The following is a 16,789-nucleotide window of genomic DNA, read 5'->3' on the forward strand; positions in this document are numbered from 1 at the left end:
GGCAGTCTCCAGAAGCTACATGTGGGGCTGATGTGAATGAAGGACAAGAACCCAGCTACACCGTGGAGTGCATCAAAGGCAGGAATTAAAAAGGTTTAAGGAAAGATTACTTAAAACAAGAGGTCCAGACTCCCTGTTGACCCCACCCAGGTCAGTCTCCCTTTAAAGAAAAAAGCCACCAACTTTGATATACTGTATTACTAAAAGCAATATTGTTAGATGCCACTAATTTAATTCAAGTTTCTTCATTGTCTTAAAGAAACAGCACATGACAGAACGTTTTCTACCAGTTACTAATACCTTCTGGTTCTCTTCCACTTCTGTTCTAAGTTGTGAACTCACAGCTGTTTTTGTTATTGCTCTATAAAACAAAAATATGATCAGTGCTTAGCTTAGCATCCCTATAAAGGCTTCCAATTTCCCTATTCTTAAACACGAAACATATGGTTCAATAAACTATAAAGATAGGAACTAAGTAAACATCACAGCTCTACAACTGGCAAGTGTATTTCACAGACCTACAAACTTCCATTGCTGCAAGACAGAAGGACAAAGGCAAGCTGCACAGTGGCAGTACACGCAGCAAGTCCAGTTGCTTCCAAGGTCCTACTTGACTGTGTGGCACCACTCCTTAAGTGACACTGACTGCCCACAGATAAGCAGACTGCTGGTCCTACTAACTCCTTCTGGTGCAGGCTGAACCCTACATGTCAATCTTCCAGAAGCATAATGGATTAAGAAATCTTATATAGGCACACTACACAATAAAAAAGGAACTTACTATAAAATCCTCAGCCTAGAACTAAGCCAGTGCTTTTTAGTAATTTGAGACAAAGATTAGCAATGACATCTGTTAAAAGTTTCTAAGAATTTGGCTTTTAAATAATGTTGTCGTGCATTCACAGGACAGAGAGTAACATTACAGAATAGACAGTAATGTCAGGTAATTCAGAATAGTGTTACTATGAAAGATCAGTCTCTCTGAGCCTCAGTTTCTCTATAAGGATCCTGATCATCCACATCCCTTTCTCTTCCTCTTCTTTCGGCAGTACTGAGGATTAAACCTGGGGCCTTACTCATGTGAGGCAAGTGTTCTACCATGGAGTCTTAGGCAAAGCCCTTCCTTCTTCATCAGGATTCAAAAAAGGTGGTCTGGGCCAGACTCTGGATGAGGATCTGGCATAGGTGGGACAGTGCCAACCACATCCAGAGCTCTCTCCAGCCACACAACCAACGGCCTTGTCATCGTCTTAGACAGAGGACACCAGTCACAATAGCAGTTACAAACAGGTTTCATTTCAAAGCATTTTTACATTTTAGTTACATCATGTTCTATGTAAACATAAAAGTCATCGGGAATAATGCTAAAGAGAGGGATGTACCAAAACCTTAGTAGATGTTACCTGGCTTTGGTAGGAAAATTCTGACTAATATCCTTCATCACCACCAAAGCTAACTCCACAGGAGCAGCCAGGATGCGGGCAGCAGTCTGGAAACTGAGATCTGCAACAATGGGAAGTGTTATGTTAGACCATATGAATCTAAAGTAATGACAGTAGACAAAAATCCCCAATTCTACCCACAATTCCCTGACAGTGAAGAATGCCTTAGAATGCAACCATTCCAGAGAGTGCCCGTGGTTTATTTGAGATCTCATTCACTTTAGGGACCCCTGGAGTTTGTACTAAGTTATTTATGATCTACATCCATAAAATCCTAGGGCACATGCTAACACATTTAGCAGAAGCAAACTGGAGCCCAAATCCTGGTGTCTTCTAGATTTACAATATATCACAAAATACAGGATTAAGATATTTAGCAAATTACCTTGGGAAAAATATCTTGAGAATAGTTTGAAACATTTTTAGAACAGAAAAGTGCACATATATTCTACCCTTATGTGCCTTTAACATTCTACAGATACTCAGTTTAAGACATGTACAAATGCATACAGGAGACCCGCTAGAGATGGCTCAGTGAGTAAAGGTTCTTGCTGCCTACAATTGCAAGCCTGATTAGTTGGATTCAATTTCTCGGAACCCAAATAAAGAAGGGAAACCAAACTGCACAGAGGTGTCCTCTAATCACCACATGGGCACTATGGCACACCAGCCTACATATGCACAATGATAATAAATAAATTTTAAAATGCATGCAAGACCATGGTAGAGTGTATTTCCAATATGTGAGGCCCTAGATCAAACCATCAGCACTATTTAAAAAAAGTACAAACCTAAAATTAGAAACTGACACTTAGGTTTTTAAACTGTATGCATAAAGGAATAAAAAATGCAGCTATATATTTGTAGTAATATTATGTATCTGATTCCAAAAAGATTTGTATGTATCACTGCAACCTAGTATTTGTTTATAGAGGATTTCCTTTCTTCTCTTAACCATTGTCTTTGAAATCTGTAGTACTCAAATCTTCAAATTATAGGTATGGATGAGAAAAGAATCCCAGATCAATGGCACAGACCAGATCTTCAACAAGATCATAGAAGAAAACTTCCCTAAAATAAGGAAAGAGATAGACACAAATACACGAAGTACACAGAACACCAAAAAGACAAGACCAGAAAACAAACTCCATGGCATTGAAAGCTACAAGAGAAAAAAATCCAAGTCACATATAAAGGAAATCCATCAGAATAACAGCTGGTTTCTCAGCAGAAACATTGAAAGCCAGAAGGTCCTGGAGCAATGCATACTAAGTTCTGAGAGACCATGGATGGCAAGCTAGACTTTCCGTGACATAAAAAGGCTAAAAGAATTTACAAAACAAACCCTAAAGATAATCCTGGAAGCAGTAATGTCAGACTGAAGGGAGAAATAATGATACCTAGGAGTCTGTAGAAATAAAATAAATGATGCCATAATTAATGAAACAAAAAGTACAACTGAGAACATAAACTTTTCGGGGGGGAAAAATGACTGTAATCAACACACACCTTTCAATAATAACTTTAAATACTAAACGCCTCAACTCCCCAGTCAAAAGACACAGGCTGGCTGAATGGACTAAGAAACAAAAACCCACTTATCTCAGCTTTAAAGATAGGCGCCATCTTAAAGAGAAAGGATGGGAAAACCACTGAGAGCAAATGGACCAAGAAGCAAGAAGGTGTTGCTACCCTAGACTTCAAACTAAACAGACTTCAAACCAAAACTAAGCAGAAGACACAAAGAAAGACATTTCATTCTATTCAAGTGAACAATTAACCAAGAAGACATTATCACGAAGCATATGTACATCAAATTCTGGTACACCCAATTTTATAAAAAGCTTACTATCAAAATTAAAGATAAAGGTTAACATCAACCCAATAATAGTAGGTAATTTTAATACCACATTGTCAGGGCTGGAGAGATGGCTTGGCGGTTAAGAGCACTGACTGCTCTTCCAGAGGACCCGGGTTCAATTCCCAGCACCCACATGGTAACTCACAACTGTCTGTAACTGCAGTTCCAGGGGACCCACACACAGACATACTCACAAGCAAAAGGCCAATGCACAAAAAAATTACAAAAAAAAATACCAATGAATCTTAAGAGCTGATTTTTGTTTGTTTGTTTTTGTTTTTCGAGACAGGGTTTCTCTGCGTAGCTTTGCGCCTTTCCTGGAGCTCACTTGGTAGCCCAGGCTGGCCTCAAACTCACAGAGATCCACCTGGCTCTGCCTCCCGAGTGCTGGGATTAAAGGCGTGCGCCACCACCGCCCAGCTAGATTTTTTTTTTTTTTTTTTTTTTTTTTTTGAGAAGTTAAATAAAACTGACAGAACTTCGGCCCAATTAACCAAAAGAAAAAACAAGATAACCAAAGCTAACAGAATCAGAAATGAACAGTGAGACATTACAATAGACACCAAAGAAATTCACAATATCAATATAAGGGAATTTATAACTCTGAATTCCATTAAGTTGGAAAATCTAAAAGAAATGGACAAATTTCTAGATCCATGCAAACCACCGAAGTTAAACCAAGAAGAGATCTACAGCCTAATAACAAACAAGGAGATTGGAGTAATTAAACAAGTAAGTAAACAAGTATTTAAAAGCCTTCCAACTAAGGAGCTCAGCCCCAGATGGAGTCACACAAAGTTCTACCAGACTTTCAAAGATCTACAGCTACTATTTCTTAAATTTATTCAAAAATAGAAATTGAAGAAGTATGTCCAAACTTCTTCTACTAAGCCAGTACTTGATTGCAAAAATAAGTATACAAGTATCCCCAAGATATACAGGGAGAGTTCAACATGTAAGTAAGATAAATGTAATAAATCATAACTAGACAAAAAAAGTTTAACCATTTCTGGCCAGGCATGGTGGCACATGCCTTTGATCCCAGTACGCAGGACACAGAGGCAGGTAGACCTCTGAATTTAAGGCCAGCCTGATCTACACAGTGAGTTCCACATCAGCCAAGACAAAATGGTAAGAACTTGTCTCAAAACAAACAAGCAAGCAAAAACAATATGACCATTTTAATATATGTAAAAAAAAAGCCTTGGACAAATCCAACATGACTTCATGATAAAAGTCTAAAGAGAGCAGCAGTAGAGGGAACATACCTCACCACAGTGAAGGCTATATATGATAAAACAACAGGCAGCATTATCCTAAATGGAGAAAAATTCAAATCCCACTATAATCAGGAAGGAAACGGGGTCGTCCCTTATGCCCACATCTTTTCTATATAGTACTCTAGACACTAGCTGGAGCAATAAAAGCAAGGGTAAGAAATTACAGAGACACAGAGAAAAGAGGCCAAACTATTCCTGTTTGCAGATGACATGACATTATGCATAAGAGATCCCAAATTCCACACGAAAACTTCAAAAGACTGTCAACATTTTCAGCAAAGTGGCAGGATACATAATCAATTTACAAAAATCAATAGATTTTGCCAGGCAGTGGTGGTGGCACACGCCTTTAATCCCAGCACTCAAGAGACAGAGGCAGGGGGATCTCTGTGAGTTCAAGGCCAGTCTGGTCTACAGAGTGAGATTCAGGACAGGCTCCAAAACTATATGGAGAAACCCTGTCTCGAAAACCAAACCAACAAAACAATAGATTTTCTGTACACCAATAACAAACATGCTGAGAGAGAACTAGTCTTACCAGGGGATGATCCCCTAGTTAGTTATCCAAACCCAAGGAGTCAGCCCTGAAAGCATACATACATAAGCAACACTAAATGTATTCAGCAGATTATATATTTATTCATCTGTATTTATGTATATAAATATATAACCTATATATATATACATACACACACACACACACACACACACACACACACACACACACACACATATATATGGGAAATAAAGAAAAAGGCCATAAATTTGATAGGGAGCAAAGGGAGAAGGAACATGGGAGGAGTTGGAAGAGAGGAAAGGAGAAAAGTGGTGTAGTATATTTTAATTTTAAAATGGTGTCTAAAACATATATATGTGTATGTAAGTATGTATATAAGTATATATGTATGGGTAAGTATATATGAACATATAAAAAATCACAATCTGTGGAACTCTCAGAATCTTGTCAATTTCATTCAAACTCTGCAACCCCCACACCACCACCACCAAGACAAGGTTTCATTCTATAGCACAAGCTGGCCTAGAACTCACGACAATCACCTTACCTAAAACATAAGTACTGGGATTACAGGCACAGTACAAATCCTGGTTAATGTGTTAATGTGGTGCTAGGAATCAACCCAGGGCTCTGTGCATGCTAGACAAGCTCTAACAATTGATCCTAGCCCAAGTTCTGCTTTTTATTTTGGTTTTTTTGAGACAACGTTTCTCTGTGTAGTTCTGGTGCCTGTCCTGGATCTCATTCTGTAGACCAGATTGGCCTCAAACTCACAGAGATCCGCCTGGCTCTGCCTCCCGAGTGCCGGGATTAAAGACGTGCACTGCCGCAGCCCCGTAAGTTCTGCTTTTTTTAATACCACAAAAAAGTATACTGACAAAACCGTCGGTGACCTCTGGGTCTCCATTACCTTGCAGCTGCCAAACTTTCAAGGGTGCCATTTCATTGGTGCTCTCCACAAGATGCTTTCGGAATTCTTTCAATTGTCCTTCCAAGGTGGGATACAGTTCTCTGACAGAAACAGTTGGGTTGGTTATTTTCATTGTGTTCTCTCAGAGTACACTTAGCGAAGGACTCTGATTTTATATTCACAACTTTCCCCTCCCAAACCTAAGAAGATTTCTTCAGTTTGGCAAGATTTTAAGGCACAACAACTGTCCTCTGGAAGTAAGTTACCCCTGTATATTCTACATGACTCTACAGCATGAAGACATTACTGCCTCAACTGGAACCCTGGTTAGACCATGTCATTCAGGCAAATGGCATAGCTGAAGCACATGAAAATGAGCCTAGCATATGTTATTTATTGTCATCTCTCTCTATTTTTTTCCCTTTGGTTTTGAGACAGGGTTTCTCTGTGTAGTTTTGGTGCCTGTCCTGGATCTCACTCTGTAGACCAGGCTGGCCTGGAACTCACAGAGATCTTCCTGCCTCTGCCTCCCGAGTGCTGGGATTAAAGGCGTGTGACACCACCACCTGGATATGCATATATATATATATATATATATATATATATATATATATATATATATATGCAGCAGCACACCAGAGATGTTCTAATTGAAATTCCCACACAGAGCAGAACTTAGGCTCTGAAAAATTTATTTAGTCGCCAAAGTTCAGAATAATTTTCTGCTATAAATTATAATGTTTTTACAAAATTGTTTGTGAAATTATGAAAGAAATTCTGTTATTAAAAATCATCTTCTGCCAGGCATGACTGCACACACCTTTGATCTGCACCCAGGAGGCAGAGGCAGGTGGATTTCTGTGAGGTTGAGAGTAGCCTGGTCTACATAGAGAACTCCAGGCCAACCAGGACTACAAAGTGAGACCCTCCTCAAAGGTACCAACAACAAAAACACACTTCCTGTTGGCTGACAGAATGTATTTCTGCTGTGTGTTTTTAAAGTCTTTTCAGGTTCTGTTTAGCTTTGGAGAATGACCCTGGTCACTCTAATTTAATAACCAACTTTACTATAAATGAAATGGGTTTTCTCCACTGTAGACTACATACATAAAGTTCTAGGATAGCCATAATTCAGGTAATAATGAGAAAGGTACCAGGAATGCAAGGAGGCATCTGCCAACATGAATTAACATACCTTAATTTTCCAAAGAGAAAGCCCTGAACTTCATCAATGGGATCATTTTCACCAATGACTGTGGTATTCACGTCAGTTCCTATAAAGACATAGTAAAGACATGTCTAGTAACTCAGAATACAAATAAAATGTTAATTTCACAAAGTCTGAATGCTAAAAAGAATGTCAAATGTTTCAATTAACATTTCACTATAGGCTTTTAAACCAACAGTGTTTTAATATTTCTTCTGTTCCTGGACAAAATAAGAATGTATTTTCTCTAAAGCCTTAGAAAATTGTACATTAAAATTTTCAAGGGGCTGGAGAGACGGCTCAGTGGTTAAGAGCACTGGCTACTCTTCCAGAGGACCCGGGTTTAATTCCCAGCACCCACATGGCAACTCACAACTGTCTGTAACTCCAGTTCCAGAGGATCTGACACTTTCATACTAATGCACATAAAATAAAGTTAAATTATTAAAAAAATAACTTAAAAAAATTTCAAAATGAATATATTTAAATATTACAAAAGACTTCTCACAGTTAAATTATGAAGAATTTAAAGTTAGACAATCCTAAATATCATTATTTTCCATTTGTTTTACTATTAAAATCAATCATTTTTCTGTTTAAAATGAACTTAGAAAATATAATGGCACACACTATAGTTCCAGCTATTCGGAAAGCTGAGACTGGAGGACCAAATTCAAGACTTGCCTGAACAATTTAGTGTGCCTGGGTAACTTAGTGAAAGCCTATCTCAAAAGAAACAAACAAACCAAAACATTAAAAAGAACGGTGGATGTACCGTTCAGTGGGAGAGTACAGAGTACTTGTATAATATATACAAGACTCTTGAGTTCAATACCACATAGTGCAAAAAAGAATAAACGTGAATTTTAAAGAAAAAAAAAAGCAGCAGGTAAAACTTGTGGTTGAAAAAATTAATTAAGGGCTAGGTGTGATGGTACACTCCGTTAGTCCTAGCACTTGGGAAACAGAGGCAGGAAGATCTCAGTGAGTTCAAGACCATCCTGCTCTACATAGTGAGCTCCAGGACAGTCAGGGCTACAGAGCAAGGCCCTGTCTCAAAACAGAAAAAGGAAAAGGAAAAGGAAAAAAAGAAAGAAAGAAAAGAAAAAAAATTAACTCAAAACCACATAGTATTATGGCAGGAAGAACCCAGAGTCAACTTTTCCAAGAGCAAAAAATAATAAAAACACAAAAGTATCCATTAAGTCTGGGATATTTAAATTTTCATATTGGAATCACATTAACACCTATTTATGATGCATATAACACCAACAACAGCTGATAATCCTTACTACATCATTTTATGCAAAAAAAACCCTATACTAAACTTTTTGAGCTTTTTATTTTGTTTTTGTTTATCCTTGTTTTTATTGTTTTGGGGACAGGGACTTGCTATACAGGCCAGGTATGCCTTGAATTATAATCCTCCTGCTTTGGCACTAAGATTGTAAGTATGCACAATATCCACTTCAAATTCGTGACTTACATTATCTTCCTTACTTCTCCTAAATACTTGAAAAATAAGGCATCATTGTCTATATATGACAGAGTATAAAAATTAGGACCAGGAAAATTTGCTGAAGGTCGTTTACTCAGATGTAACACAATCAAGATGTAAATACTGGCTCATCACACTCCTAAACCTATTCTTTTTTGATATGGGAAGCAATTCCTCATTAATTCATATTTGAAGACAAGAGAACACACTGGTCTTATTTTACAAATTCACCTTTCACCTGAGTATCGTCCTTGGCCTTGTACTCCGTGCTCTTAATTGCCAGTTCCACACCATAGCCAGAAAGGTGAACTGGCTCCTTCCTGGGATTCTGCAAATAGAGCAATAATTCCACCATCACCACCTGGCTCATTATGAGGCACAGCAGGTCCCTTCCTTGCTAGCATGTCTATTGGTTTCGTCCCTGCTCAGATCATGTTTAAGTAGCCACACCAGTGAAACTTCATGGAAGAATGCACAATTGATTATCTAATACCAAATGGCCAGCTCTGAACTATATACATACAAGTAACATTGTATGGACTGAGAAAGTTGTGGGTGTGCATATATGTGTGTGTTTATATACATCTGTATATTTGACAACACAAGAAAAATGGGGATGAATTTGAACCAAACCAAGGTGGGGGGGGGTGATCTAATTATATTATAATCTCAAAAAAAACCTAAAAAATTATTTAGAAATTGAAATATAGTTATTATTTATTCAAGAGAATTCAGTGAATATCAACAGTAATAGAAGTACTTGCCTACCATGAAAACATTTATCCTGTTTCTAAATAAAATCAATCTAGAATTTGTTTCCCTCTTTAGGAAACCCTAGATTCCTTTATATTTTGAATCTTGCCACAACTGTGGGAATGAGAATTTCAAGGTAGAAACAAACCTAAGGATATATGAAAAGTCTTATGGAAACCCACTATTCTAAGGCTAATTAAAAAGTATGTATCGTGGGACTTGCAGAGAACCTCGGTCCAGTTCTCAGCACCCACATAAAGCATTCTGTAACTCCAGTTCTAGGGGATTTGATATTCTCTTCTACATCCTGCAAGCACCAGGCACATGTATAGTATACATACTGCACATATGTATGTATATGTATGTATGCAGGCATTCACACATTCACATAAAATAAAAACATGTGTCTTTTTTTTTTAGTTAACTTTATTTTTTTCAAAGATTTATTTATTTATTTATTACATATACAATATTCTGCCTGCATGTGTCCCTGCAGGCCAGAAGAGGGCACCAGATCTCATTACAAGTGATTGTGAGCCACCATGTGGCTGCTGGGAATTGAACTCAGGACCTCTGGAAGAGCAGTCAGTGCTCTTAACCACTGAGCCATCTCTCCAGCCCCCCATATATGTGTCTTTTAAATGGAGGTACCCTGCACGGGTGGACAATGCTGCTCCAAGAAGATACTGGTTATTAAATAAAAATTCCTGTGACAGGCATGGGATATTCCTCTGTACGTGTTATTCCTCAGGGTGGCCCCAGAGGCCCCCTAAACAATACAAGATACCACCACTGCTCTTGGCTGCCTAGTGTAACTAGGTATAAAATGCTATTGCTAAAGACAGCAGACACATTGGTTGCAGGACATAGAAAAAAATTAATTCTGGAACTGACCAGTAAGCTTCCTCGCTGCTGGCTAGATCTCACAGTGCTGGAAGGTGCTATGGAGGCCACTAGAGAAGAAAAGACATCAACGGTCTTAGCTGGCGCTAGAGCCTACATGCTATAATACTGACTGCCAGGCAAGACATACCCACTGGTACAATAACAGCAAGAATGTTATGGGGGTAATCTACTGCTTTCTCATTGGACTCAAAATACTTACACCACAGGAGAGAAAGAATCCCTGTACACCTGGTCAAAATCCAATGGCTGGGTATGTCATAGGCCCAAGGGGGAACCTATTATTGCTGTTTTGCTTAACGGTCATATCAAACTGACTTCTACATATTTATATTTAAATATTTATGTTTATACCCATAGATTAGTGCTGCTCTCAACTACGGTCAAAAAGCTTCTTTTTGCAGTAGACATCAATTAATAACAGAGACTCTAACTACTTAAAGTGCTGAGAATGAGTGATTGTGGGTGCTTAGCCTTATACAGGACATCTGTACTAACTATTCTCCCCAAAGCTCGGAAGCAGTATAGATGGAGACAGAAAGAATGTAAGAAGGGAAAGAACACTATGGAATGTTTTCTGCCCATGGCACAGCTGCTACACTCATGAACTCATGCAGTGCGGTTAACTACAGAAGATCTGCACAAGATCAAGACAAAGGAGGGCTCAATTCCTAACCGCTTGCTGAGAAGCTACTGTCCTTGATGGCTGCTGGGAAAGAGTGACTTTCCTTTGGAGGGATAGCCCATGCTGCAGTGCATGGCCCCAAAACCATGCACATATGAGCAGCACTTGTTGGGAGCCATGTGGACTAGTTTCCGACAAGTGTATAAGTGCTTGTCCAACGAGTCTCCAGATGAGGCAAAAGTCCACAGGGACAGTCTCCCTGGCAAGGGCCAGTGGACTTCCGGACAGCGCAGAGACTGCTAGGACCATTCGTATTACATGCTCTCTTCTCTCTCGTAATATTGATGATTTTCTTGGCGGTTTCAGTGTCATTTTGTCAATCATGTATGAGACAGATGTGATCGATCATTCCTAGAAACTCCATTTTTTTTTCTTGACTGTTTCTCCTAGAATTCTTTGGGAGCTGATGCTTCTCAGGTTTCTTGTCTGGGGGTGCCAGCTGTCACTCTAGACCCCAGGAGCTATTCTGATTCAGGCTGACAGGATTAGAGGCAAACATCCTATTTCTGTAAATATGTTTTGAGATTGTTGTTTTTGAAAATGTGTGCCTTAGTCTATCACATTTTAGTTTTGTAAAGACAGGATATACCTAGCTTGATATTTGGCCAAGCTAGCAAAATGGTTTAAAGATGTTTTGATGTAAAAGTTGAGAAAAAAAATATTTGACATATTTGTTTTTGCCAGAGGTTAACAGTTGATGTTGGGAAAAACTTGTTTGTTAGCATGAAAAAACATGCTTGTTTTTGATGTATAATAAAGATGGATGGAGCTATTCGGGGCCAGTCACTTGCGTGAAACTCATCTGGTAGTCAGACAATTCATTTCTTCATGTTGACACCCTTCCCCATCTCAGGACCAGAACCCAGGCTACAGCAAGCACTAACTGTACTTAGTGGGTTATTTTTAAAATAAAATAAATAAAGAGAAGGAGGACATGAAGATGTTTAGTGGGGGTGTTTAGTGGGGAGTTGGAGAAGAGAAGTAGGAGGTTATAATCAAAGTGTACTATTTACATAAATAAAATTCTCAAAGAATAAAAATATCATAGTTTTAAAAAATCCATTCCAAAACCTATAGAACAAGGAGAAAACTGGTGAGACCCCAGACACGAACGGTGTGTTGAGACTATGTGCATATGTGTGTGTGTTTACTGTACTTGAATGCTTCTGGGGGCAGCTAGAGAGATGGCTCAGCAGTTAAATGCACTGGCTGTTGTGGAATCATCTTGTTGTACACTGTGTCTTTGCTAAGGTGCCTTCTGATTGGTTTAATAAAAAGCTAAATGGCCAATAGCTAGGCAGGAAGAGGTTAGGCAGGACTTCCCGGCAGAAAGAAAAGAGGAGATGACTCTAGGCATGGGGAAGACTCCGGAGGACATGAAGAGGAAACAGGAGGTGCAAGATAGAAGAGAGGTAAAAAGCCATGAGGCAAAACATAGATTAATATAAATGGGTTAATTTAACTTATTAGAGCTAGTAATACAAGCCTAAGCTATAGGCCAAGCTTTAATAATTAATAAGTCTCTGTGTCACGATTTGGGAGCTGGCAGTCTAAGAAAGCCTGCTAAGTAAAACTGGCTGCTCTTCCAGAAGACCTGTGTTCAATTCTCAACACCCACATAGCACCTTACAATTGTGTGTAATTCCAGGGGCTCTGACACCCTGCTCTGGCCTCCACAGGCAGCAGGTATGAAAGTGGTGCACAGCCATACAGCTAGGCAAAAGACTCATACACATAAAATAAGAAGTAAATTAAATAAATGCTTTAGGTAGGGCTTTAGCTTACTAAATGTCACATCCTCACTGTGGGAAAATAATAATCTGGGCATCACATAAAGAACCACAGGAACAAAGAGAAAGGCTTTTTTACTTTTTACTTTCTTTTCTTTGTAAGAAAGGTATGCCAGAACCCAGACCTGGCTAAGGACCGTGAAAGACCAAGATGGCCACATCTGTTATCTCTAACACTGGCTGTGTGTCTCTTCTCATTGGTAGAAGTCTCTTCTCATGACATAAAGCAAAAGGGGAGAAAGGAGGAAGTTCAAGGAATGGGGGGGGGGGGGAGGTCTTGTCAGGCTAACTATCTTTGATAGGAAAGAAACACTTCTTCCGCTCATCACCAGGCTAACTGACCCTGGCCCTTTAGATATTTTAATACTTAATACTCACAACAGAGCCAGGAGACAGAGGAACGGCAAAAACTGGATTTTGACTGGGTGTGGTAGCATACACTTTAATTCTAACACTTGAAGGATAGAGGCAGAGGAATCAGGAGTTCTACATCAGCCTAGACTATATTGGACTGATCTCAAAAAACACCAAAGGACAAAAAACACTGGGTTGATCTGTCGATACTCTGATAAATTTTCATTTACTGAACTATGACACACAAGACTTTCATATTTTAAATGCTCAGTGATGTAAGTTTAATTCTATATTAATTCTGTTTTATTTCACCTCCTTAGAAACCCCCCCCTTCCACCAAATAAGAAGATGCCAAAAAGACGAAGGTCAAAGTTCAACAACTATATTAAAAGGAATTAAAAGGAATGCCTCATCAACATTTATTTAGACATGTCTGGCTTTTTTGAAACACTATTCAGTACTTAAAAGGATACAACTAATCTTCTGGGTATTTAATAACCATACCTGGAGGCTACAATAACATGTCTAGAGGCTACCAGACAGACTTGTCCTCCCATGTCAATAGCTCCCAGGGGACTATAGGGCAGCTCTCAAATGGTCTGTATCTGTGAGAAGAACTTCCTGTTCCCTTGTTCAGGGAGACCATGGAGACCCCATCCAGAGAACACTAACCAGTGTCCAATCTACAAAGAGGAGGGTCAATACAAAGGAAAGATTTCCTCACTGCTTCCAAACAAAGCCATGGTCAAGCAGGCCTCTGACTTAGGCTCACATCCATTAACTGGTAAAGAAGAAGCTAGAGTTTTCTCTCAAGGCCAAGTGACCTAAGAACTAGATCCAATGGGGCCAGGTCAATCTCCAGGCCAAAGGACCAGTTGCAGGATATTTGTACACTGTGTGAAGATGTATTGCTGTAACTGGTTTAATGAAAAGCTGAACATCAGGCGGGAGAGGTTAGGCAGGACTTCCAGGAAGACAGAAGAATTCAGGGGGATGATTTAGGCATGCAAGAGACGCCAGCAAGACATGGAGCAAGTTGGATGTACAGAATGGAGAAGTAAAAAGCCACATGGAAGAATGTAGATTAATAGAAAAAGGTTAATTTAAGTCATAAGAGTGAGTTGGGATCAAGCTTAAGCTAAAGACCAAGCTTTCATAATTAATAAGTCTCCAAGTCATTGTGTGGGGGTTGGCAGTCCAAAGAAAGTCTGACGAGAAAGACCACCAACAGACCACCCTTGTACTAGGGGCTTACGTCACTCAGACTTACTGGGTCAGCTATCACTAAAAAAGGACCCCTTCCCTATAGCAGTTTCTTACTTTAAGATAGGATGGAAAGAGAGCCAACACCACCTAATGAGTTTGAAAAAGAGAATGTTTAAAATAAGAAGAGGGACTTGTAAGAAACAGTTAGTATTAGTCTTTTCCATCATCATTGTAAAACTTGTAACTATAACAAAGAATTTAAATATTTATCTACTTCACCTTGTAAGACTTTTAAGAACATGTTTTAATCCACCCACTACCACCTGTAACCACGTTTACACAAAAGCCCTGCTTTCTTGGAACTTAAGTGACTAAAGTGGCTGAACTCTTAGAACCAGCCAACTGGGAAAGATTGTTAGATGGGACCTCAGCCACTGGTGAAGAGACAGTCATGACCTGCATTAGAATAAAAGGCACATTTCCTGCCCCAGTACGCTTACTCTTCTGCTTCTGTGAGGAGCTCACCCTCTTGATCAAGAGTCAAGATTTTGTCAAGACACTTGAGAGAGAGAGAGTAGAGGGCGAGGATAGACTCCTACAAGAGAACACAATTGCACATGCACACCCCCACAAACACATATTCAAATACACACAGAGATTGCAGTAATCAATTCTAGCTAGGATGGTACAGACCCGTGACCACAGCTAGGAGAGAGGCTGAGAGGGAGGGAAGAGAGAGGGGGAGGGAAGGAGAGAACTGTAGAAAGAAAGCTGAGTGAGAGTGCAAAGAGAGAAATAGACATCTAATAGAAAGTATTGGATTTCCCCCCAAAAAAGTAGTTCAAAATAAATTATTTTTTAAAGAGGGAAAGAATCAACTCATGTTCTAAGGTCATTTTAGACAAATTAATATTCAAGAAATTATAAAATAAGTCAATACTTACAGCTATGTAATGTCTGAATACATAATTAATTTTGCCTTCCTTGCTTTTTGATTTAAGTTGGTGGTGAATGTTAGAAAATTCTTCATGACCAATCTCAGAATAAAAAATCACCACTGGACTTTCAGGATTTGATGAAGGATATCTATGATCTCCTTTGAACAATAAAGGTTTAGGCCTGGAAATAAACATTAAAAGTTTAAAATTTTTAATTAAAAAAATTTTAAACAAAAACCAGGACAATTTTGACAACAACTTTAAAAACTTAGTCAAGATTTTAAATATCTTAATATAAAGGACATCATAGTCTTGATCAGCTTTCACTTTGAATACTGTCAAGTATGCATTTTATTCATTCATGACCATGAAAAATAAATTATATGAATATTAACTATGAAACACCAACTTGGGTTAAATATTATCAATTCCTAAAAAAGAAGAGAAAGGAAGCCAGGATGCACACCAGTTCTCACAGCACTAAAGCTGCAGGATATTTTTCTATCATGTGGAGTATGACTGTAATTTTATCTGAAAATATAAGGGCGAATAAGGTGAGCAGCAGATGATAACTTTGAACATGTAACTGTAACTACAGCAAGTCTCCCTTCTCTGCCCTGTTTGCTAGTGATCGTCCTACTAATGAATTCAACTTTTCAGTTTTCCTCTTTTTAAGCTCATCAAAATACAAACAAAAAAGCCAAAACCACCACACTTCTTAAGACTGCCATCAAGACATTAAAAATTCCTGTTGTGGTTTGAGGGGAAAATGCCTCTTAAAGGCTCGTGGATTTGAATACTTAGTCCCCAACTGGTGGTGCTGTTTGGAGGGAAGTTATGAAGCTTTGGAACACAGAGAACACCACAGGGGACAGGCTTTTAGAGTTCATAGTCTTGACACATTCCAGCTCCTGTTCTCTGTTCCCTGAGTGTGAATAACATCTGATCTCTCGGCTTCCTGTTCCTGCCAACATGCTTGCCATCCCTGTCATGATGGACATCGAGCCTCCTGAAATTGTGCTTAGTTTTTTTTTGTCAACTGACATAGCTAGAGTTATCTGGAAAAGGGGAACCTCAACTGAGAAAATGCCCCCATCAGACTGACCTACAGGCAAGTCTATAGAGCATTTTCTTGATTAATGATTGATGGAGGAGGGCCCAGCACACTATGGGCAGTGCCACCATTGATGGTCTGGGTTATACAAGAAAGCAGGCTGAGCAAACTAGCATACAACATTCCTACATGGTTTCTGCTCCAGTTCCTGCTTCCAGGTTCCTGCCTTTCTTTCCCCTGATAAGACTATAAGCCAAATAAACCCTTCTTTCCCAAAATTGCTTTTGGTCCTGGTGTCTTATCACAGCAATAAAAAGCAAAGTAGGACAGAAATCTTATGCCAAAATAAATGCTTCATTAAGTTGCCTTTATTAATGGTACTCTATCACAG

The 16,789-nt window shown here is 39.0% G+C and overlaps 1 protein-coding gene across 2 annotated transcripts in view; it reads right to left on the bottom strand.

The window, feature by feature from the left end:
• LOC114690765 (UDP-glucose:glycoprotein glucosyltransferase 1) overlaps positions 1–16,789 on the bottom strand; it is a 132,484-nt gene that overhangs the window by 82,951 nt on the left and 32,744 nt on the right. For both annotated transcript variants that reach the window (XM_028865647.2, XM_028865646.2), the window contains exons 6-11: positions 15,351–15,525; positions 8,947–9,043; positions 7,206–7,284; positions 6,011–6,111; positions 1,404–1,503; positions 301–361 (exon numbers count right to left, since the gene is read on the bottom strand). In XM_028865647.2, coding sequence (XP_028721480.1) covers positions 301–361; positions 1,404–1,503; positions 6,011–6,111; positions 7,206–7,284; positions 8,947–9,043; positions 15,351–15,525 — 613 coding nt within the window. The remainder of the gene's footprint in view (positions 1–300; positions 362–1,403; positions 1,504–6,010; positions 6,112–7,205; positions 7,285–8,946; positions 9,044–15,350; positions 15,526–16,789) is intronic.

The sequence above is a fragment of the Peromyscus leucopus genome, chromosome 16_21 (genome assembly GCF_004664715.2).
Source record: "Peromyscus leucopus breed LL Stock chromosome 16_21, UCI_PerLeu_2.1, whole genome shotgun sequence".
Taxonomy (NCBI): Eukaryota; Metazoa; Chordata; class Mammalia; order Rodentia; family Cricetidae; genus Peromyscus; species Peromyscus leucopus.